Source organism: Cavia porcellus, unplaced genomic scaffold (genome assembly GCF_034190915.1).
Source record: "Cavia porcellus strain 051 isolate PalLab524CR breed Dunkin Hartley unplaced genomic scaffold, mCavPor4.1 scaffold_10, whole genome shotgun sequence".
Taxonomy (NCBI): Eukaryota; Metazoa; Chordata; class Mammalia; order Rodentia; family Caviidae; genus Cavia; species Cavia porcellus.
This window is the reverse complement of record NW_026947493.1, coordinates 3040398-3065244: the sequence shown is the minus strand read 5'-3', so window position 1 is coordinate 3065244 and position 24847 is coordinate 3040398. Positions and strand designations below refer to the sequence as shown.

The following is a 24847-nucleotide window of genomic DNA, read 5'->3' as shown; positions in this document are numbered from 1 at the left end:
GCGGCGGGCTGTGCGACAGCGGCTGTAGTTCCCAGGAGTGAGGCCGCGGGAGCGAGCGATTGGGGCCGGGGACGGGCAGCAGGAGTGGCTGCGGTGGTTGCTCCGCGGCTGGGAGGCTTCAGTGAGAACAACGCGGGGACGGTGAGGCGGCGGCGGCGGCGGCTTCGCACTCGGCCTGGGGGTGTGGGAGCCCGGCCTCCCGGGGCGGGGCGCCCCTTGGGGCCGGGGTCCGCCCGCGCGCTCCCGCGAGCCGCCGGCCAGATCCGGGAGCGCGCACCGAGAGGAGGGAGCCGTGGCAGTTGGGAGCCGGTCTGGGGGATCCATCTGAAGAGGGTTCCCTGCCTCCCCGGGGGTAGGTGACGCCCGACCCGAACTTCAGGGTCCTGAGGCTCGGAGCCACGAGCGTCCGAGACTGCAGGGTGTCAGAAACCACCTTTCTCATTTGCGCGTTAACTTGTTCTTTCCTCTCTTGATTCATTAGACAGCATTGGTTGGCAAAACAAGTTTGTGTGCAGAGGGTGTTTGTATAACGTACGACTCAAGGTTCTTAATTATAGGGCCCAGAGTTACGCTTTTTTTGTCTTTTTGAGACAGGACCTCACAGTGCAGTTCAGGCTGGCCTTGAGCTCACTTTGTAGCCCAGGCTGGTCTCCGACTTGCAATGATCCTTCTGCCTCAGCCTCCGGAGAGCTGGGATTACAGGCGTGAGCCACCAGGCCCAGCTCCTTTATTGGACTTTTATCATTTAAAAATTGTTTTTAATTTTATGAAAAAAATTTTCATAATCAAATGATACGATAATTATACTTTTCTAAGAGATAATTGTTTTGATAGTGTTTTATAAAGTAGGGCTTGAGAATCACAAAACTTTAAATCTGCTTTCACTTTTGTCTTTTCATTTTTAAAATTAATCATGTGGGATAATTGGCCTTTATGGCAGTGTGCACTTACATGACTTGAGTCAGATGCTGATCCCTGTAACACAGTTCTGGGATATAACACAGTTCTGTCGCCCACAGGGAACTTAGGTTCTCCCTCACCGGAAACCCTGCAGCGGTTCCTTTCAGGAATGTCTTTTCAGTGGGATCCTAACAGTGGAAAAGTGATACTTGCTGCTTTCCCTCTCCTAAGGCTTTTGCTATTTCTCCAAGTTGATTCACCTATGGATAATTTCTTTTTTCTTTTTCTTTTGGATTGTAAAGTAGTATTTCATTAGAAGGATTACTACATCCATCTACCCATTTTTTTCACCCTTTGAAGGACATCTGAATGGTTTTCAGTTTTATGCAATTACGAGTACAGCTGCTATAAATACAGTACAATATAAAATCTTTACAATACAGATTTTGTTGTGAACTTTGTGCTGCATGTGCGCTTTCAAGATTACATGGAAACAGTATATTTAATTCTTAAAAAACTGTCAAACTCTTTTCCAGAGTGGCTGTTTCATTTTGCATTCCCATCTACAACATGTGAGAGTTCCAGTTGCTGTGCATTCTCCCCAGGACGTGGTATTGTCAACTTTTTACTGTTTTTTAATTTAGCTGTTTATGTAAGATATGCATTCTGCAAATATTGTCTCCTATATTTGTAACTTATCTTTTTTTAATTGTATTGATATTATCTCTCAGATAGCAAATGTTTTTGATTTTTGATGAACTCAAGCTGATCAATTTTTCCCTTTTTTGTATTTTTGTTATCATGTCTGACAGCTCTGCTTATCTCAGGTTACAGTTTCACGTTTAGATCTGTGATCAATTTTGGTTTAAATGTATAAGGTGTGAAGTTTAAGTGAAGTTGTGCTTTGTTTGCATATAGACATCCAGTTATTCCATCACTATTTGTTGAAGGGTTGTCCTCTTTTTTGAATTGCTCTCACATCTTTGTTAAAATCAGTGGTCATATTTATGAGGATCTACTTTCAGCTCCCTGTTCTGTTTCATCCATTTATGTATCTTTCCCTTTGCCAGTTATACATTTTGACTAATTTAGGTTTAAAATGTCTTAAAATTGAACAATATAGTTTCTTCCAATTTTATTTTTTTCTCCGAATAGTGTTAGTTATTCTAGTTCTCTTACCTTTCCATGTAAATTTTAGTCAGCTTGTCTACCAAAAAAAAAAAAAAAAATCTTGCTGGTACTTTAATTTGAATTGCATTTCATGAGACCCTTGAAAGAACTGGAAATAAATACTTAATTTACTTTGTGGAGTTTTCCAATTCATAAGTAGTTTGTGTCTTTCTATTTATCTTTAATTCCTTAGTGTGCTATGGGTAGAGATGTGGTATTGTCACTAGATTAGTCCGTTGCTGAGTTCATAGCAGAATGTGATTTTAGGAGGTGGAGCCTGGTGGCAAGCAGTAAGTCGCTGGGGATGTAACCTGGGAAGGTTTGTTCTTGTCTCGCCTCCTCCCTTCTGTTTCCTGGTTGCCATAGGTGGAGCAACTTTCCTGACATGCCTTTCTACTCTGCAATTTCTGCCTTGAACCTGCCAAATGTTCTGAACCCTCTGAAAATGTGAACCAAGTAATATCTCCTTGAACTTGTGGGTGTTAGGTATTTTGTCCTAACAATAGTAAAGTGACTAATACAGCAGTCTCTCGAATTAAGAATGATGTTAAAACTAGGTTTTTAGGTGATAAATGCCCTTTATTGATTTGGGGAAGTCTTATTCTATTTTTGGTTTCTGAGATTTTTTTTTTTTATTCCCTCACAAATGAGTGTTGCATTTTATGAAGTATTTTCTCTGTATCTGTTGATACCGTGATGTAATTTTTTCTTTGTATTAATGTGGTGAATTATGTTGATTGGCTTTCAAGCATTGAACCAGCCTTACATTCTCAGAATCAATGGTATAGTATTTTTTAAATACGCTGAATTAAGTTTATTTATATTTTTGTCAGAAAGTTTTGCATCTTTGTTTATAGGAAGTTATTAGTTTAGTTTTCTAACTTGAGAGAGAGCCTCAGCTAAAAGAGGAATCTCACATTGGTCAGAAAGGGCCCTGACCCTGGTTGTCCTGCAGGTTTGGTTCTTGCCTTAGGGGAGAATACAGCTTCAAAAGGTGCAAGGGTCCTGAAGCTGTCACTGCTCAGGATTGCCAGAGAACATCTCTGTTGGAGGGAAATCTAAACTACATACTTTTGTGTTTATTTTGTTTCTGTATTGATTTAATTTTTGAGATGGTTTTGCTTGATAGCTCAAGCTGGCACTGAACTGTCAATCTGTCTCTGCCTCTCTAGTGCAAGGATCATGTACCACCACACCAGGCTTCTGTACTTATTTTTGAAACTGATTCCAAAGCCCTTGTGAACTGGAGACCCAGAATGCAAACTTTAACAAGTTCTCCTATATAATTTTACAGTCATGCAACTTTTTGAAGTTCTAGGGGCAGTTGTTGAGAGTCTATAGAGAACAAAGAAAGATTCTTCATATTTCAGACTCACTCTGTGTTATGATTGTATAAATAGGTTTTCAGTAAGATCAGTGGAATATAATAGCTACAGAGGTAGGCACCTATTAATTTAAAGAAGAAATACAAAGAAATTGAGTATTCTGCTAGTTTAAAATGCAAAGGGTGCACATTCTGCTACTTTCATTATGAGTAATTATTGTGTGAAATTAGAGAATGCATGGTATAGGATTATTTGTGCAAGATTCATTGCAGACTAAACAGTGAACTAGTGTAACTGAGAGCCCAGTTCTGACACTTAGTTGCATATTATTATTGCAAAACCTTTCTTTGGAGACATTCATTATAAGACATTTACCTGTGAGGTTGAAAAGAGTTTTTCAGATTTTGTGTTTGTTGCCTGCTTGGTGATACACTGTAGGGGCTTACTGTGTAACAGAAGCAGTTTTTGCAAGCTCTATTTCATATGTGGGAAGTTCTTTTTATGTGTCAACAACTCTGTGAAGTAGATACTATTACCAGGATACTAAAGCAAAGAGGTTAAGCAATAACTATTCAAAAAACAGAACTAGTAAATGGCAGCTTTAAATCACACCTCACCTTCACTTGCTATAGTCTTCATCTCTGTGGAAGGGAGAACTACACAGATCTAGGCATTTATTTTTCTCTCTCTTTTCTTTCTCTCTTTTTTTGGGTACCAGATATCAAAGTCAAGACCTTATGCTTGCCAGACATATACTCTGCTGCTGAGCTGTATCCCTATCCCTAGATTTAGGCATTTATTGGTACATATCATGCTTTATGCCACTGATAAAGTATTAAAAATAAATCATTTCACCTTTCACAAAATTTACATTGTCTGAAAGAGGTGGAGCCAAGGCCAAATTCTTACAATGCAGTGTAACTATTTCCTGATTAAACAGTTGTAGTTTATACAATTTTTGTGTTATGAAAAATAATTTTATCTTAAATCCCAGATCTGACAGAAGACTCTATACCTGGAATTGGAGTTGATACAGAAATTATTTCTACTTTAAAAATGTTGGAGGAAGATATGGAAGTGGCCATCAAGATGGTGGTTGTAGGGAACGGAGCAGTTGGAAAATCAAGTATGATTCAGAGGTACTGCAAAGGCGTTTTTACAAAAGACTACAAGAAAACCATTGGAGTTGATTTTTTGGAGCGACAAATACAGTATGTGTCTAGCTCTTTGATTCTTTTGGTTTGGATTTATGAACTATGTCTAAGACTTTCTTTGCAATAACTTACTTGCAATAAATTACAGTGGTTAGGCTAATATTTGTAATTAATTATAAGATTAGGCAACTAGTGGTAATGCTCAATGGACTGTTGCTGATGGCGTATGTATCTTTTTCTTTTTTCTTCATCTTTTTTCCCTTTTATCATTTATATTCCTGTTTCTTCTCTCTTTCCCCCTTTTTTTCTTGTCTTATAATGTGCTTGTGTATTAGTTATACCTTCAAGTGTTCTAAACACAAACTGATAACTTGACTCCAATGAAATTTCCGTCTATTTTATTTTGAAGAAAGCTGCCTGTCTCTCAGAATAATTTTCATCTCCTATATTATAAACTTCTTTTGTTTAGAATGTCTGTTCTCTTGGAAGAGTATATAAATGTTAGAAAATTAATAATTCACATTTACTCTAAAGAAATAAACAGATTTGAGAGGATTAGGTATGCTTATAGAAAGGAAATCTTATTTTAGAAAATCTAATTAGATTCTACATCATTTCATAGTAATATTTTTTGTTATTATTCTTGAGATGTTTCAAGACTTTTAGATTATAGGAGACAAACTAAAATGTATTACAGAAATAACCATTAGCAGGGCATGGTGGCTTACATCTATAATCTCAACACTCGGAGGCTGAGGCAGGAGAATTGCTGTGAGTTTAAGGCCAGCCTCAACCAAATCATGAAACCCTGCCTCAAAAAAGACCAAAAAGAAGAAAAAAGAAAGAAGAACCATTAAACAAATCTGATTTAATGGCTTAGATAATAGTAGCATCAAGCAAATATGATTGTGTTCATTGTTTTAAATAATAATTCCCAATCTGATACTTTTGTGTGCCGCCATATTGCTTCTTTTCTTAGAATGTATTTTAAGAGGACTCATTTTAATTCTTGATGATATTTATTTTAGTTTATTTATTTTACTTTTTAAAATTTGTTTGTCTTTTTAAGACAGGATCTCATTATGCAGTTCAAGCTGGCTTGGGGCTCACTTTGTAGTCCAGGCTCGTCTTGAACTTGGAATGATCCTCCTGCCTCAGTCATTCGAGTGCTGAGATTACAGTGTTTATTTTTTGTACTTAATACTTGAAACCAAATTAATATTTTAAGTGTATAGTTGATCCTCATTAGTCATAGGCTAATTGCAAATTCATCTACTTGATAAAAGTGATTTGTAACCCCACTATTATGTTGGTGGAAGTCTTGGGCATGAATTCAGTGTTAAGGAATTAACAATTAATAAAATTTCTTTAGAAACACTTAAAGCAAGATTATGTATTGATCAGTTGGTGAAAATATAACCAGAGATTCCCAGTAACGTATCCCTTAGAGCAAAGTGGGTTAGATTTGCTAATTCAGCTTTCATAACAGCAGTGTAGACCAGGGACATAGCTCAGTGGTAGTGCTCTTGCTCAGCACATGCCGAGCCCTAAGTTTGAGCCAGAATTAAAAAAAAAAAAAAACAAAAAACATGGTGGGCCATAACTGTGCCCACAAGAAGAGTCAGCTGTGTGACAGAGTAGAGTGAATGTTTGCCAGGACGACCATGCAGGCAGGCTGTTGCTTTTAAATGTCTCAGCCTGTCACTGGGGTGACATGGTGTGGTGAAAGGCGTGTGGGCCCTGGCCTGAGGGAATTCCCCCTCCCAGCATGGCCAGTCTTAGAGCCACTGCTGCTCGTGACCTTTGTTGAAGGACAAGACTTCTGAAGCTATAGCTTTGCTATCACTGTTGAAAATACCATGTACTTTTAAAAGTAACTACTCAGGCTTCTGTGGAGTAAAACTGACAATAGTTTTAATGTATTTGTATTTCAAAAATAAAAAGATACACAAAGCCGTACTATAAAAAAATTTTTACATATTGAACAAGCTAATCTCTCTTTCAGAATTAATGATGAAGATGTCAGATTAATGTTATGGGATACTGCAGGTCAAGAGGAATTTGATGCTATAACAAAGGCCTATTACCGAGGTAAAATGTGGGACTTTATTTGGTTAATTTTTTTAATTATTTGGGCTTTTTTTGGCTAGAGAAAGAACTCTGCTTTTTTTGTTTCCCATGTGAGGATTTCACTTTACGAAGAGTAAGGTGTCAGTTCTAGCTCAGTGGTTTGAGTGCTTACCTAGTATCACCATAAGGCCCAGCCTTGGTTTGATCCTCAGCACCACAACAAAAGTAAAATTTAAAAAGTAGCTGAATCAATATGAAAGTATTTTTTTAACCCCAATTCACTAGTGAATGACACTTTGTACTATAGATATCTAGTCTGTCTAGAAATTATATGACCTGCATAGGTGATCTCAGACTGAATCAGTCAGAAACTGTTAAATGCCTGTTCTGTTAATGCCCAGGCAGTGACTCTGCTGTAAGCACAGAAACTCAGATATGAAAAGCAAAGCCCCTGCAGATTTGATGGCATTTTGTTGCAGCATGTGAAACTGTGCAGTACTGTCTTTTCCATGCTTAGGAGTTCAAGGCAAAGTACATGTGAAAGGAAGGACCGCAGTGATACGGTTCAGTGTTTGAAGGTATATCTCAAGAAAGGCTCAGTTGAATCTAAATTTCCTTTAAAGTTTTCCTGTAGATTTTTTCCTTTTGTTTTTGAGTGTGAAATTTAATGTTTAGCTAGATGTGGTGGCACATACCTGTAATTTCTGGAAAGCTGAGGCAGGAGGATTGCAAGTTTGAACCTGCCCTGGGCATCTTAGTAGTGTCTCAAAATAAAGATCAAACAATGGGCTGTTGATAGCTCAGTGTGAAGGCTCTGGATTCAATCTCTAGTTGCACAAAAATAAATGTACATTTCTATATTCTTCCATCCCACTGCTAGTGGTGATTGATGTGACAGAATAATATAATTGAAAGCTTGACCTCGTATCATGTAGCATTACAGCCTGAGAACAAGTAAATATTTGATGACTCATATCAGCAAGTGTTTAGTACTGTGGCATCTGATAGCACTGGCATTTGACTTACTCTTTTTTTAATGAAGGTGCTAGGGATTAAACCCAAGGTTGCTGTCTGAAGATTCAGCTCTTTACCCATTTCCTTGTCCTTCTTAAGGCCAGTTATTTTTTTATTATCTTTAATGCTCTGTAAAGTTTCCCATTTTCTGATCATTCATTCTAGCTTGCTAGCTTTATTGTCTGTGTTCATTTAACTGTCCTTGAACACATTGAGAATTTGGGTCCAGTGGCACCACTAGCCACTTTTTACTGTGACTTTCACATAGCTTTACATCTTTTGATCATCAGTGTACTTGTTGTAGGCCTATGAACATTTGCTTGCCAACTCTTGTAACTCCCTGCCCTGTGTTCCCTGCATGTACTTACTCTGCAAAGTGTCCAGCCCAGTTGAGCCCCACTATCTCGGGTGTGCATCTGAGCTCCTGAACTCCCTGAGAGAGCAGGACCACTGTGATTGAGTGTTGGTGTAGTGACTGCATCTCTTGAATGGGTGCTCGGAGCTGCCAGGCACTTCACACACTGGCTTAGTCAGGTCTCTGCCCTTTTCCAAAAGATGTGTTTGGTGACCTCACCTGCCTTCACCTTCAGGATCTCTTGTTCTTCTCCACTCTCTGCTGACTTCCTTGCTTCATTTTTCTTTGAAAACTTAAGTGCAATTTTTAAAAATTACTTTATCCTTCACACTGTCAGTTCAGTTCCATAGTTATAATTTGAAGTACTGTCATAAGTTCAAGTGTTTGAGCATTACATACCCAGGACTTTGTGGTTGTGTGTCTGTGCCTCATTTCCTGCTGGTTGCCCATGCACTTCATTCTTAAAATGTCTCCAGATTCTGTTTTGCTTTTTACACTAAGTGTGAAATGCTTTCTTGTGTCCTTTGCTTTTCTGCATAGTAGTTCAGAAATCTGTGAAACTTTCTGTGGTCTCCATCCCTGAAAAAATTTAATCTTTTTTGAGTTTCTTCTGTAAGTTTGTGTATCCCTTGATTTACTTGAGATTCTGACTTATGGAGTTATAGTACTCTTTGGTTTGTTTGGGTTTTTGGTCTTTGTCTTCCCAGTTCCATTGCCTTAGCACCTGTTGGCTCAGGTGAATTCAGTCAATTTTAGGAAGCTGTATCATTTGGGTTAATTTTTTGTTTTCCGGTACTAGTGATTGAATCCAGGGCCTCTGCACTGAGCTGCATTCCCAGATTTTTTCTATTTTTTATTTTGAGGAAAGGTGTTCATATGTTGTCCAGACTTAGCTGGAATTTGAGATCTTCTTGCCTCAATCTTCCAGAATTCTGGAATTATATAGTTTGTCACCATGACCGCTAGTTGGGTTATTTTTTCTTTATAACTGGAATGATAATAGTTAAATACTAAATAGTCCTAAAAACTTGGAAATTGTAATGATTTGTTCACAGTCTCTTAAAGTGTCCTGCATTAGTTCCATTGAAAGTGAGGTCAGAAACCTTACATTTGATGTGTTACTTTACACAACTTGACAGGGAGTATGCTTGTGTCCAGAATTATTGTAGAAGCAGCACTTAAAAATATTCAAACAGCATTGTAAGGGTACACTTCTCTAACAGTGTTATGTAAATAAAATTTCCAGTTGATAGTGTTAATGGCCTTTTTATATGATTGTATAAACTTTTCTTCTAGATAGATTTATTACTGATTTTATTGATGTGGCTTGTTGCTACTGTATTATGTATGAAGATTTATACCTATTATTTAAAACAGATAGACTTGGGCCAGGGATTTAGCTCAGTGGTGTAAGCACCTGCCTGGCAAGTGCGAGGTCGTGAGTTCGATCCCTGGTACCAAAAAACAAAAACAAAAACAAAAAAACCTCCCAGATTGACTTGAAAAGCAGGGTGAATTTGAGGAGTTCTTGAACATATTTTTCTCCTTTTGCAAATGTATAAAAATAAGGCCAAAAAATGTAATTGTGCTAACATAAAATGGACTAAAGAAGTTGCTTTTCTTACCTGGTACTAAAAGGACTTGACTTCCACGGCTGCTTTGTGAAACCTTTATTTTCATGAGAGTTCAGGTCACCACTAAGGTCACCACTGTCCTGCTTCTTGCTGGCTGTGTCCTCGGGCCTCCCATCCCTACCAGCTTTGATTATCCTTCTTGGTCAGCCAGGAGCATAGAAAAGGTTGAGAATTATATTATTCCTCCTCTAGGCTCTTGAGCAGATGATACTTCTATCAAATAATGAATTTCATCAGCACTGACACTTCGGTAATCAAAAGTATTATATGAGATTTTCACAATAACAGTTATCCTAAAATAAAATATTTAACTAAAAATAAAACTGGCCAAATGTGAAAAGTGATGTAATTCATTGTAAACAAAATACAGAAAATGGGGTTTGTGATATAGCTCAGTGGTAAGAGTGTTTGTTTAGCTTGTATAAGGTCTTGGGGTCAGTCTCCATTATAGAGAGAGAGAGAAAGATAGCAAGAGAAAGAGATGGGGAGAGGGGAGTGAATGTGAATTGAAACCATCTAGTTAAGTAGGTTGAGTGCCTAATTTTAAAAAACGACTAGGTAGCCAAAAGTATTTTCATTTCCCACTATTTAAGTCTCGTTAATCCTTCTAGTAATTGTTATCTTAGAACATTTTGTGTCCAAGATTATTACTTAAGTATATTATGCAGTTTATTGTGTAGTTAATATAATTTAGTACTTCTTAGGTTTCCAGAAATCATACCATTTCTCTTTAGTATGTTTACTACAAAAGTTTGCCAGAATTAAACTTCCGTAATTGCAGTATTTACATCTTAATTGTCTATGGAAGATGTTTAAGTTCTTCTCCACTGTGTTTCATTTGGAATAAAAAGGCTTCAATCAGACATGGTGACTCAGACTGGTAATCCCAGGAGATTTAGGCAGGAAGATCACAAGTTCAAGGCCAGCCTGGGCAGTTTACCAAGACTGTCTTAAAATAGATTATAAAAAGGGCTGGAGACAGTCTTAGGAATAGAATAGAATACTTACCTAATGTGCCTGAGCCTTTAGGGTCAATCTTACACACCACCACCACCCCCCCCAAAAAAAAAAAAAAAAAAAAAAAATATATATATATATATATAAAATGGCTTTAAATACCTTTGCTTTCCCTGTGTTTAACATTTTAATATAAAATGGTCTCAAGCTTATAAGTTAAAAGCTTATCTTCAGAATGTAACTTTCTTTTAACATTCTCATAATAGGCCTAGGATTTGTATGTCTCACTGCTAGGCAGTTTGAACCACCAGTGGTACATGCATGGCTGTCCCATCAGGCAGCTTTTTATTCATTTTATTAATCCATTTGTGCCACCAGTGGTACAAGCTGCCCAGTGGTGGTTCAAGCCAGCAGGCACATGTTAATTAAAACGGCAGAGAAGGTGGGAAATTGAGGTAAATCTTTAGCTTGAGCTGCTGCTTCTCCTAAATTGCAAAAATGAACATTTATCACAATATAGTTTGAATTATGGAAGAAATAGCAATTTTACATAAATTTGAGAAATGTTACATCAAATATTCTTTTATGCTTTCCTTTGGGGCTCCATGAGAAAGCTCTTGGCTGCTGAGAACAATTTCAAACTGGCTTAAAGTATAAATAAAGTTTATAGATTTGTTTAATAGCAAAGTCTGAAAGTAAGATAGCATTTAGCTGTGGTTTGTTGTGATTGTTGTTCACCACCTCTCCTGTCCTTGCCTTCTCGCTGTGCAGAGTTCCTCTTATGCTGCTATCTGTAGTTGCGAGACTGCTATGTTGGTTATATCTTTGGACAGACAGGGTCCTGGCCCACTGCTGTGGCCCACTACTGTGAATCTTAAGCTCTTCTCTGATGAGATCTCCCTTGACCTGACTGCAGTAGTTAGATTAATTTCCCCATCTTGCTCATCTAGCAGAGGTTAGAACTATACCGCCTAGCCCAAGTGGTTACCATACAGGCCAGAAACGGTCTCCTAATGCCATCTAGGCTATCTGCTGCTAGTATGGATTTAGATAACAATGTCATTAGGTCGAAGTAAAGACTAGAAGGAGGAGAGAGGCTGGGAAAATGAGTTAAGACACAGACTTAGTGATAGACTATACTTTACACGATTATGACTCTGAGGGCCGAGGATACAGCTCTGCAGCATGAGCGCCTGCCTGGCAATTGCGAGATCCTGAGTTCGATTGCTGGTACCAAAAGAAAAATAAAAACCAAACAATTCTGACTCTGGTTTAAATCCTAGAAATGAATTATTCATGTTACATAAAACATTAACAAATTATAAAAGTTAAATTTTATTATAATGCCAAAGACCTACTGCTGGCTGTTGCAGCACATGTGAAGGCTAGAGCAAGAGGCTCACGGTGAGTTTGAGTCCAGCCTGGCCAACAGAAGGAGTTCACAGTGAGACCCTGTGGTTGCCCCTGCCCCTCCCTAAGACCTAGTGTACCATAACTGTCGCTCAGAATCCTCATTGTGCACTTGGGTTGTTGACTTGATGGCATCATGAGATAGGTTAAAACATGACTTTCTTAGAAAGAGGTTATAGCAGAGCACAGATCCTATTAGGAAGCCTTCTGGGATCTGTAATGAGTCCTTTAAAACTTGAAGAGAGTGTGCTCCAGGCATTAGCAACCAGTGCTTAGTACAGAAAGATGCATAGAACAGAAAATAATTTTCACTATGACTTTGCTTTACAGGTGAGTAAAAAATAACCCTTTTCCTTCTACCTTTGGTTTTGATGGTCTTACTAGCAAGACACATTAGCAAACTAGCCTGCAGTTAGGCATTTAATATAACTTTTTTGTAGCACAGGAGCCTTCATAAGGAAATGAAGATTCAAAGAAACTGATAAGCCTCAGCATCTTTATTCTAGGTTCGTGGAATAGTAGAAAATCATGCAAAAATGCAGGAAAAGGATCAAAGAGCAGTGAACTGGAGGGAGCTTAGCCAGCCCATCTGTTTCGATTCTTCTTGGAGTTCCTCCCTCTTCCGGAGATGAAGGTGTCCCCTCTTCCAGGTGTGGGGAGAGCGCCTGTCTCCGAGGGTGTTGTTTAACTTCGGGGCAGTAGGGTCAGAGAGTCCTCAGATGCCTCAGATGTTCCTTAGATGCCTTTAGCTTAAAGTGTTCCTTATGCCAAAATGCCATGTTTTCAGGGTTAGAGTACCCTGAATTCCATTAAGTCCCAAGGAAAAATGACTAGTGGTATAGAAAAATAAAGTTATAGATTTGAAACCTGCTATCTGAGTTTATGCACATAGGACATTTCTCCTGTGTTTTTTTTTTTTTTTTTTTTTTTTTTTGGTGTTTTTGAGACAGGGTCTCGCTATGCAGTCAGGCTGGCCTTGACCTCGCTTTGTAGCCCAGGCTGGTCTGGAACTCACAACGATCCTCCTGCCTCAGCCTCCCGAGTGCTGGGATTACAGGGGTGAGCCACCACATCCAGGAAATTTCTCCTGTTTTAAAAAGTACCTTTTTTTCAGAAACAAATGAATATAAATTGTTGGACACAAAATAGCCCTGATTAAGTGCCCAAGTAGAAATGTAAAAGTGAAGAAACAACTGAATTCAGACCATGCAGAAGTCTCCTTTGTTTTGAAATTAGAATCTGATAGGTTGGCCCATTGAATAATAGCGTGTGCTTTAAATGGCATGCAGTGTCAAAAAGAATAAGGGCCAAGCATTTTAAGTTGAAAACAGTGTCAATAATTAGGAATGCACAGTGCGTTGTATTTCCTATCACCTTGTGTCCTTGGCAGATTTCCAGCACTGCTTCTCAAACTTGAATATGCGCATGACTCCTGGGGACGGTGGTTTGGCAGCATTTTCCGCAAGTGCCCAGGTGATGCTGGTCTTTGCCTCACCTTCAGAGCAGGTCAGCGGCACCCCCAAGGCTTTCCATGAAGTCAGCACAGGAGCACTGCCTGCTTTCCTGTTGCAGGAATGTTTCTCTGAATTGCAGTAGCTGCTTAGGAATGATCTCACTAATTGGGAATGGGATATTTGCTGTTAGCAAATGTATCACTGACCCCCAATGCATTCAGGTCTCTCTTGATATGTGGGTGAGTGTAGCAGTTTGTAGCTTATAGTAATAAGTTGTTTTTGGTGGTTTGCTGTAATCTATTGATGAAGCAGCTGTTCTAATGCTGTCACTCTTAGGGTAGATGGGATTGAAGGAAGGCTGAATAGTGAAACTTTATGGTCTCTGTGAATAGAAGAATAGAAAACATTAACTGGCTGCGTTTAAAAATTAAGAAGGTACAGCTGGACGTGGTAGCACTTGCCTGTAATGCCAGCATTCAGGTGAGGCACAAGGATCCCCTCAAGTTCGAGACCAACTTGGGCTACTGAGTGAGTTTAAGGTTCAAGGCCAGCATGAATTACCTAGTGAGACCCTGTCTCAAAAAACCAAAAAGAAAAAGAAATGAAGAACATAAGTCGCTACAACAGATAATTTCAAAGTGTTGACTTTGCAGACGATGACTAGTGTCAGTAAAGAATTTGAGGTCAAAGAAAGAACCCAAGGGATCCTGTAGCCTCGTTTTTTCAGTGTTTATTTTTTATTATTACATGTTTACAGCGCACAACACTTACCTTTGTCCTGGGGAGTTGGTGCTGGTTCGCACCATGTCCTCAGTTCTTTTTGTGTCCCCCTTCCCTCCCCTACCTCTTCCGGCACGTCTTGGTCCCCTTCACTTTTGCAAAAGATCTTTGTCTGCACTTCCTGTCATCCATCTGTAATTTTGCTCTTTATTTGTATCTTGGGTTTCCCATGTACAAGGAACCATGTGATATTTAAATGTGTGTGCCTGATTCATTTCATTTAACATTGTGGTCTGAAGGTGCATCCATTTTCCTATAGATGACTCAAGTTTATCCTTTTTCATGGGAGAGTAGTACCCCATTGCGTGTAAATAGCACACTTTGTTTATCCATTCATCTGTTAATGGACGTATACAGGCCACTTTCAAGATTTAGCTATTATGTATTGTGCTGGTATAAATGTAGGAGTGCGCGTGTCCTTTTTCCCTGTAGGTTCACCAGCATTTGTTGCTACTTGGTTTCTTGATGATAGCTCCCCCCCACACTTTTTTTTCTTTTTTGAGTTAGATGAAATCTTAGCATTGTTTTAATTTTCATTTCTCTAATGACCAGCAGTGTCAAATGTTTTTTCCATGTGTTATTGACCATTTGTACTTATTCTAACAAGTGTCTGTTTATTTCAGTTGCCCAGGTTTTGATTGGGTCTTTTAATATTGGAAAAATGCAGGTTTGAGGGTACTTTGACACACGTAAGTGTGTTTGAAAATCGTTATACTTCCAAAAAAAAAAAAAAAAAGGTTCTTTGGGTTAGAAAGGGTTTACGTGGTAAGCTAAGAAAGCAGTGTTGCAGAGACAGGTTTAGTTCTGGTCTGCATGGAAATTGGCTGGAGCAGGTAGAAATCACCTCTGGCCCACCCCATTCATGTATTCAGAACACAGATTGTTCCTTAATGTAAACAACACTTTTACTTTGTGACCTTACAGGAGCCCAGGCTTGTGTACTTGTGTTTTCTACTATCGACAGGGAATCTTTCGAAGCAGTTTCCAGCTGGAGAGAAAAGGTAGTTGCTGAAGTTGGAGAGATACCAACTGTGCTGGTCCAAAACAAGATTGACCTCCTGGACGATTCTTGTATAAAGAAGTAAGATAGCCATGTCTGGGGTAGGAGACCCCCCAAGTCTCACATTGATTTTTACATGACAAAAATTAACGAAATAAGTTTAAAAGGGCCTTTTAGAATTACTGTCTTAAGTCCTTATACCACAAAGTCAGCCTTCCTTGTTGAGGCCTAGATATTGTGAAAAGCATCGCGGGGTGTTTGAAGCCGACTAGCTGTCCTGTGTTGCTGAACTGAAGTGGAAAAGTCAGGCTCCTATAGTTTTGTATATCATTATTAAATCATTAGCCTCAAATCTGTATGGAGTTCAGCATCCAGATAATCTCAGCCAATAGTTACTTGTTGCATTTATTATTTTTGCTAGCTTTGAAAATCTTTGCTTGGTTTTTACCTTTTTAAAAATGCATTCTCAGCCGATCATGGTGGCGCATGCCTGTAATCCCAGCACTTGGGAGGCTGAGGCAGAAGGAGCACAGAGAGTTAAAGCCAGCCTGGGCTACATAGTACATTCAAGGCCACCCTGCCCTACATAGTGAGACCCTGTCTCAAAAAAACAGATGAACAAATGAAAAAGAAATATTCTGTTATCTGTTGGTGCAGAATAAACTAGCTCAAACTTAGGGACTTAAACCCTCAAACAGTTTTCCAATCACGGTTTCTATAGGAATTGGATTGTAGTTTAGCTGAGAGATTTTGTGTGGGGTTGGCTCATGGTGTAGGCTAGTCACACAGAGGTCTGACAGTGCCCATAGGTCTGGTTCCGGGGCAGCTCTTGTGCTGATCAGTGAGCCTCTCCTTAGGGTTATGTGACAGCCTTGTAGAGAGGCAGCTGTTCCCCCAGTGGGGGAGCCATGGACAGAAGCCATGGTGCCCCTTGTGCTCTGGCCTCAGAAGTCACCTGCTGTCGCTTCATTAGGATTTTCTGGGCACCTAGACCAATCCATAGGACAGGTGGGAAGGCTCTGAAGGCCAGGAGCTGAGGGACTATCTTGGAGCATGGCTTCTTTTATTGCAGAAAAAGTAAAACCAGAGTCCTCGTAAAAGTAAATTAGGAGCCCTTTCTTGTAGACTTCACATTAATATGCTGGTCTTGGTCTTTGGCAGCAAAATTATTTTGTGACCTGTAAGAATAAGATGTAATTCAGTGTCAGACTTTTCAGGTTGTAATTAAATTCAAGTATTCTTCTAAAAAGGGAGAAAATTAATTAAAATGTTAAAGAATGATACTTAGTTATTTTATAGCTGGAGATTCAAGACTTTATAGGACAGTGTCCCATTTACAGTTACAGGGTTGTGGGTGGCGTTTCTCCCAAGTGTAAGGAAGCCTGAAGCTCCCGTTCAGTTCAGGTGCTTGGAGAGAGCTGGCTCCCTGGCTCTGCCTGCCTGGGCATTGTCTAAAGTGCCCCAAGCAGACCTGTGAGTGGTCTGCAGGCCTAGGGCCGCCCAGCACCCGCCAGCCTGACCCGAGGAGCAGGGTCCAGAGCCGTGTACGCAGAGCTGGCAGCAGGTCCCTCACACATGTTTTAATTGGTGTGCAGTGAGGAAGCGGAGGCACTGGCCAAAAGGTTGAAGCTCAGATTCTACAGAACATCAGTGAAAGAAGATCTCAATGTGAACGAAGGTAAATTTCACCTTCAAATACTGTTTCTTCAGAAAGCCTTTTCTGTTGTGTTTCTGTGGGAGTTTTTGGTACCCTGACATTAAGTAAAATTTAAAGGCGTTATTTAAATTTATAGTCCTTACTTACTAATGAATACTTACTACTTTCTACAAGCAAGTCGGGTAGGGTTTAGGGTTTTATTATCTTTAAAGATCTAAAGTGATTTGTTTTTATTTGTTTGTTTTCGGTACTGGGAATCAGACTCAGGACCTTATGCTTGCCAGGCAGGTGCTGCGCCACTGAGCTGTGTCCCAGCCTCTAAAGACCTGAGTGCAAATGTGTATGCATGTATGTGTTTTTATTTATATCTTTTAAAAATCATGGCATTAGATATTCTATTAGGCCATTACAGTGACCTTAATTGGCTTAATTATATTTCCCAATTTCAGAGTGGGAATTTGGAAAAGAAGCTGCTGACTTTTCTCATTCCAGAATTGTTGCTTTGGGCTGGGGATTTAGCTCAGTGGCATAAGTGCCTGCCTGACAGGTGTAAGGTCATGAGTTCAATCCCCGGTACCAAAAAAATACATATAAATAAAAATTATAAAAACCCAGAATTGTTGCTTGTAAGATTGCAAATGGGTGTTTATTCTGGAGACTTTTCTCTAAAGAAAGTAGACAAGTTTTAAGCCTGCTAAGTATTAATTATCAGCTGAGTATGACATACTGCAGCCCCAGCACTCAGGAGGCTGAGGCAGGAGGATTGCTGTGAGTTCAGGGCCTCCTAGAGCTACATAGTAAGTTCAAGATTAGTCTGAACTACTAAGTGAAACTCTGTCTCTAAACACTGAAAATAAATAAAGTTGAAATAGAAGAGAAGAGCTAATGACTACAGGTATTATTTCTTTAATAAAATACTACTATATAATTGTTGCCATTATTATTGTACTTGATACTGCTCATATAATTTTTGAGAGCTGAATTTTTATCTAGATTGTTGTTTCTAGTTCCAATTTAAATTTATTTAGTAAATATAAATATTATAGGTAATAGTTGCATAAATCATACTGACCTAGTATATGTGTTTATTCTAGTTTTTAAATATTTGGCTGAAAAATATCTTCAGAAACTCAAACAACAAACAGTTGAGAATCCAGAACTAAAGCATTCAAGTAGTAACAAAATTGGTAAGTACCCAGGAAATTTCAACCCATGTTTACTGAGCAGTTATCCTCCATTCATTATCATTACATTTACTTTTTTATATGTAATATGGACATTTCTTTAAGAAATGTTATTTAAAAAGTGTTAGATTGTTGGTTGTTGAACTTAAAAGTGTCAGATGTCTTATTGAAAGGTAGATTGTGTTAAAAGGATTTTTCACTTTATGAGTCCATTTAATACAGAAAATACAGCAGAGATAACTTTTTGTAAAGGTCTGTCGTTTATAGAAAAGAAGTGGGTTTTGTGTTTCAGGACAGGATCTCGAGATGTAGTTCAGGCTGAACTTAACTGTAGCCCAAGCTGGCGTTGAACTCACAGTGACCCTCTTGCCTTGGCCTCCTGAATGCCAGGATTACAGGCGTGCACACCATACCTGGCTAGAAAGGAGTTTTAAAGTGCCTGTCCTGAGTCTGTGCTTGTGCTCTGTTACCGCTGCCTCTACCACCTTGGTCATTACCTGTCAGTGATTCTTTCGCATGTTAACGCCAGCAGAATTTCAGCAGCCCACGGAATGAGTGTGTTTTGTGTTTTTCATGGTTGCTGACTGCGCTGTGGCATCGGGGAAGCTGAGACCTGCACCTGCTGCCTCCCAGCTTCTGGGTGGGTTTTCGGGCGTTTGCATCTGCCTTCCATGCCCTGCTGCATGTGCAGCAGCCCGTACATCATTAATGTGGCTCTTACCCTGCTCCTGGCTTCCTGTTTCTTATTTTGCCATTTTTCTTGTGTGTGCAATGATGCTGTTGGTTCCGTGGATGCCTGGTGAACAGTCAGGCCTCTGTTAGGCCGGTCCTGTGGGTCCCTGGCTCGGCGCTCTCCACACGGCGTGGGAAGGGCCTGTCCTTGTCTGCCATGTACCTCCCACTGCCCTTTCTCCTGGAGGAGAGGACCGCACCCAGCGTCCCAGTCTGAGCTGCGCATTACTTCTAGGGCATGCTTGGCTGTGGAAGTGGCTGTGACCGCCTGCTGCTGTCCCAGTCTCCACAACTTTTCCCGCCTTACGGATCAGTGCTTGCTTTGCGCCACCTGTGGGGTCTTAGGTCACCTTTCAGACACAGTACTGTGTCTGCTTGCCCTCACCTCCTGGCTGGAGGCTTCTTGTGGGTGAGAGCTGGCATGATTACCTGTTGTTCCTGTGTCACAGTGTCTAGAGGTGCTGGCTCAGTGTAAACGAGAGCTCTGCACATGTCAAGATGGAAACCCCGGGGCTGGGGATTTAGCTCAGCGGCATAAGCGCCTGCCTTGCAAGCAGGCGGTCGTGAGTTAGATCCCTGATACCCATAAAAACAGAAAAGACAAAAAAAAAAAAAGATGGAAACCCCAACAGTTTATCCTTTGATCTGTTTGTCACTTTGCCTGTGGGCTACCTTTATGTTGTTGTTTTAGCCTAAATAAGAAAAAAGCCTATGTTACTACCAGCATTTATGTATGTAGCATTTATTACCATAAAACTTTCAAATACTGCAAACTATAAATCGCCTATTCTCCAGGAAGGTACACGATGTGAAGTTATTAGTTGATTTCAGATTTTCAAAATATGTTGTTAGTGAAGAAATACAGAATGGTGTAGAGACTGTGCTGTGGTTGATACAGAAAAGGGAGGAAACGGACATTTTGCTTGTGTATGCATAAACTTCTAGAAAGATGCCTGGGAAAACTGAGAGTGATCTCCTGGGGAAGAAAACTAGCTCAGGGCAGGAGCTGCTGAGAAGGGGACTCACTGTGTCCCTTGAGCTGCCTCAGCCTGTTTGTCGTTGTTGAGGAGTTTCATTGTGTTGGCCAGGCTTGAAGTTGTGGTGAGTAGCAGGGACTACAAGGCATGCGTCACCAAGCCTTTTTTGTATAAGCTATTAAAAGTAAACAAACTGGATTTGGTGGTGCATATCTGTAAATCCAGCCCTTGGGAAGCAGAGGCATAGGGATTGCAAATTCGAGTCCTGCCTGGGCAACTGAGCAAGACCAATACATACATACTCATATACATATACTGTACAGTAGAGGCAGCTGATGATGGTGACAGGGACCCCATAGTGCTGGTACTTATGAGGTGAGACAGGAAGATCTTGAGGTTGAGCCGAATCTAGGGAACACAGCGATATCTTAGATAAATGAAAAAGGCGGGAATTTAACTCAGTAGCACAAGCGCCTTTCTGGCAAACAAACACAAGATTGTGAGTTTGATCCCTGGTACCAAAAAAAAAAAAAAAAAACCCCAAAAACCAAAAAACCAAAAGGAGTTGTTAGTTCTCAAAGAAAAAAAAAGAAAAATATAAATAAAAGGTTAAATTTTTTTTTTTTTTGTCTTTTTCTTTTTTACCGGTACCAGGGATCGAACTCACGACCATACACTTGCAAGGCAGGTGCTTATGCTGCTGAGCTAAATCCCCAGCCCCAAAAGGTTAAAAATTTAAATACTGAAATGTCACTGACATGTGAATGAATAAACAAAATGTCCTACGTAAAAACAGCTTAAAAAGGAAGGGAATTTTGTAGTATGTTACAACCTGGATGACTCTTAAAAATACTGTGCTTGTCATAGTTTAGGTCTAGATGTCCTCCAAAGCCTCACACAGCAGGGCTTTTCAGAGGATGCTGAATCCAGAGTGCGTGATGCGGGATCAGTTCATGGTGCAGTGTTAGTATGAAGGGTGTGAGTGCCACCTGCCCCAGGTGGGTAAGATAGAAGGGATAGAAAGAGCTGTGGTCATTCCCTGCTTGCCTCGCTGCCTTCTGCCCTTCATAAACTTTCTCTTCTGCTGTCCCCACTCTGCAATGTCTACCCTGCCCTGCAGCCAGCTGATTTTGGACTGCAATCTCCACACACTGGGAGTTAAATAAACCTTTGCTCTTTTAACTTGGGGTGTTGGGTATTTTGTCTCAGCAATCAGAAGAGTTAGTAGAACAGTGAAATGAGCCTGGCCCTGAGAGGCGGCGGGACTCCAAGTGAATGAAGCAGGCAGAGTCCTGGGACAGGGAGGAGAGTGGCAGATCCCAGCTGGGGAAGGGAGTGGAGAGCACAGTTGAACAGGTTTAGAGCTCAGTCTTCCTTGGCAGCAGCAGTGGCGGGGCATAGTGGCTATGGCTGTGCATCCTCATGAGTATTTAATACCACTGCTTGACACTTAAAAATACCTCAGATAGCTCAACCTGATGGTACAGGCCCAAAATCCCAGCTCTCTGGGAGGCTGAGGCAGGTGGATCACAAGTTTGTGCCTAGTCCAGGCAACCTAGCAACTTAGGACTTATCTCAAAACTGAAAAATGAGCTGAGGGTGTAACTCAGTGCCAAAGCTGTGGAACCCCAATACTGCCCCCCCCTTAAAAAAAGGTCAAGAGAGTAAATTGTGGTGGTGTTTGCATTTTAATACAGTAAAATGAAAACAGTTGTAAATGCTGGAAAATACTTCACTGCATGTTTCAGGTAACTGCACTCTATCAAAGTCAGCCTCTCTGTTTTCCCTCAAATTATACAGGTGTCTTCAGTACTTCTGGGGGCAGTCGCTTGAGTCAGTCAAGTACCATTAACGGCGGAGACGTCATCAACCTTAGACCTAACAAAGAGAGGACCAAGAAAAGCAGGAATCCATTCAGCAGCTGCAGCGTACCCTAAATGCTCAGGGAGGGGAAGAGTTGGTTTGCATCCCATACCTCACGAACAGGCATGCCCAGGTGTCATGCTGGGCGTACTAAAGTGTTTCCCAAGACTTGCACCTCCCGGCTCCCTGGGCGCTGCCGCAGGCAGCACTGCGCTTTCCAGAACACAGAGCGAGGCCTCTGGTGGGATGTCACTGCCCTAGGGATGCGTTTTAATTTTTTTTTATATTTTGTTTACGTTAAGACAAACCTTGTCCTGTGTTTGAAAGATTACTAAAAGAAATATCAAAAGTAGGTTCTGCTAAATTGTGAAAGCATAAATGAAATGCCTAAATATGTTGGTCCAGATTTTAATACTGTGCATCAGGAAAGGTAGCAAGCCTTGGTTTTCTGAAATTGGCCATCGAGTGTTTCCGGGAAACAGTATGGGTCTGAATCCTGACAGAAAAGAAGGCCCGCAAGGACGCCACACCTGCCAGGCCATGCCTCTGTGTGCATGGCGGCTGTGAGCACCGAGGGCTCCCGCACGGAGCCTGCCTGGGAAAGGTGGGCACTGATCATGTGTAAAATCACTGACATGCTGGGCATCTGCATACTTTCCTTTTCAGATAAGGAGCCCCCCTCCGAGTTTTGCATAATGAGCTTCAACTAAAAGTGCTATGTGCCAAAAATATTAACCTAATTGGACAATGCTTTACTATCAGAATTTATGTTGTTTTCCTCTGTGGCAGGATTCATGGAAGAGGGCTTTAGCTGTTTTAAACCAGGGGTCTCTGTGACGTTAGCCCCTCCCAGGTGGCCACTGTGCCCCTATGTCTTGTGCCACATGCGTGTGCATCTGGTGCCCTTACCGCAGCCCCTTCGAAGCTTGTGCTGACCGTTTCCTAAAATGCGGAAGTGGTTATCTGTAGTCCTAATCAGCTTACAGGTTTTATAGTGCCCAGAACCTCCAAAGCAGCCTTTTGTGTACACAGTTCTATATGGTACTGTATTTTAGAGTCAGCCTGAAAATTTCTGCCGCCTTTGGTGTGTGTGGCACTTTCTTGAGAGCTCTATCCAGTGCCACATAAAAAAATAATTTAAGAAGTGATCTGCTGTGTGATGACAAGAGCACATATTTTGTGATTTGGGACTGTAGCCTTCCAAACAAAGGAAATTAAACTATAAAAACTGATTACCAACCCAGGCATTGTTGTGCATACCTCTAAGCCCAGCACTTTAGAGGCTGAAGCAGGAGAATCAAGAACTCAAGGCCAGGCTGGGCTTCATAGCACATTCAAGGTCAGTCCGGACCACATAGTGAGACCCTGTCTCACTGACAGACAGACAGACAATCCCACAAAATGCCCTTTTTATCACCCATCATCACTCATGGATTGTTTTGTATTACTGGAGATTAGACCTGGGACCTTCACACTGAGGTACATCGACAGCCTTTTTATTTGAGACAGTCTCACTAAAGCTGGGCTCAAACCTGTTTTCCTGCCTTAGCCTTCTGGAGTGCTGGGACTACAGGTATGAGCCTGGCTTAATGTAAATAACCCTTTCAGTATATCTGGTTTTTACAAGATTTCAAAATGTATAAAAATAACTTGTTGGAAAATGCACCATGAAGTCATTTTTCATCATTTTGTACTAAATGCATAAATATTTTACATTTCTCGTACATGTTTTATGTTTTCTGAAGTCTCCCATTTGTACCATTCTGTCCACTTGTGAGGATGTCAGAGCGCTTCCCAGGGCCTGTCCTTGGTGAGGGCTGTCCCAAGCAGTGTTGCTTTTACATTGTTGCTGTCTACACTGTGGACGAGCTAGGGCAGGTGTGTTACATCCTTGGCTCTTACATTCCCATTGCTGGCAGTGGGACAAGCAAGCATTGGGGAAGATCTCCCTTTTAACAGCGGGTACCTGCTAGTGAGTCTTGTCTTTTTTTTAAACTTTCTTCAGGTAGTGTCTCTTTTTTTCTCAAAACATATGTTCTGGCAAGTAATCTTCATCTTATGGGCAGAAAAGTTACTCTTTCTATAATACAGTGAAGTTCTGTTTCACATTCATGATTGTGTGTAGGTAAAAGTGTGTTCCTTTTCTGTGTCAAAAATGTAATTGGTGAGGGTTGGGGATTTAGCTCAGTGGCATAAGTGCCTGCCTGGCAAGCGCGAGGTCATGAGTTCCATTCCCGGTACCGCCAAAAAAAAAAAAAAACCCAACTAAAAATGTAATTGGTGGTACTTTGTTATAGCCTTTTTTGTTTTGTTTTTTTACAAAAAAATGAAGATATCTTTGTTACATACTTGAATTTTTATTTTTCACTGCTATATTTTATACCTAACCGTAGTCATTTTAAGTAATCAAGTAGTTTTGTCAAGTCCGTCAGTTCTAAAACCTTCAGAATGTTTTTAACAGTTTTCCCTCAGCACCTCTGGGATCTGTCACATACCCGTCCATGAGCCGGGATGAGCCCCGCCAGGTTGCAGCTCATCACATCAGGCGGAGGTTTCTTGTGTGTGGATCAAGGTTGGGCACACCTGGACTTTTTCAGAGTGGAGCTAAACACTACCAGAGGGAGGACCGGCCTTGCCCCGCAGTGGAAACCCTGCTGTCAGCCACCCCAGCCTGGCACCTTGTGCAAGGCCTTCAGGGAAGAGCTGAGCACTTCATTCAGAGTCCTGGTCACTGAGTTGCAGGGGTGGGGCGGGGCGGGGTTCGGCAGCAAGTATCTGTGTCAGCACAGAGCGGCCTGGGGGGCAGCTTGGACTCTAATGAACTAGATAATTGATTGCTGTGTCCTGTGGGCTTTGCAGGCTGTCACATGTAAATCTCATAAATCTATCATACTAGTGAACTTATTTGCAAACAAGGTTTCAGTTCCCAGGCTGAGTAATCAGCTGTGACCCTTACTGGTTGGTATCATGTCCTCCCACCCATGTCTATAGTAGAGTCTTGATAAAAGATATTTTAAAAATAGTAAGTTTGGAGTAAAAGGAAAACGACCCCTGCTACATTTTGTTGCTAATAATGTGTAAGTTTAAATGAAAACCCACTTGTGTGTACTAGTATTAGGTTGCATTATTCCCTCGAGCTTAAAATATGCTCCTTGATTAAAATTCCAATGACGACTTCCAGTAATCAGAAAATAAATGCATTTCTCAGCTA

At 40.6% G+C, this 24847-nt stretch overlaps 1 protein-coding gene across 5 annotated transcripts; it reads left to right on the top strand.

Annotated features, from left to right (window-relative positions):
- Rab23 (RAB23, member RAS oncogene family) lies at positions 1-24847 on the top strand. Of its 5 annotated transcripts, none has more exons than XM_013143807.3 (9): positions 1-141; positions 1437-1508; positions 4390-4606; positions 6555-6640; positions 15148-15304; positions 16819-16901; positions 17142-17228; positions 17975-18067; positions 21574-24847. In XM_013143807.3, the coding sequence occupies exons 3-9, from the start codon at positions 4452-4454 to the stop codon at positions 21708-21710; spliced, it is 798 nt and encodes a 265-aa protein (XP_012999261.1). In that variant the 5' UTR covers positions 1-141; positions 1437-1508; positions 4390-4451; the 3' UTR covers positions 21711-24847. The 5 variants fall into 5 exon arrangements, with proteins under 5 accessions (XP_012999261.1, XP_012999259.1, XP_063112990.1 ...); XM_013143805.3 differs by having other exon boundaries at positions 1437-1511; XM_013143808.3 differs by lacking the exon at positions 1-141 and adding an exon at positions 221-352.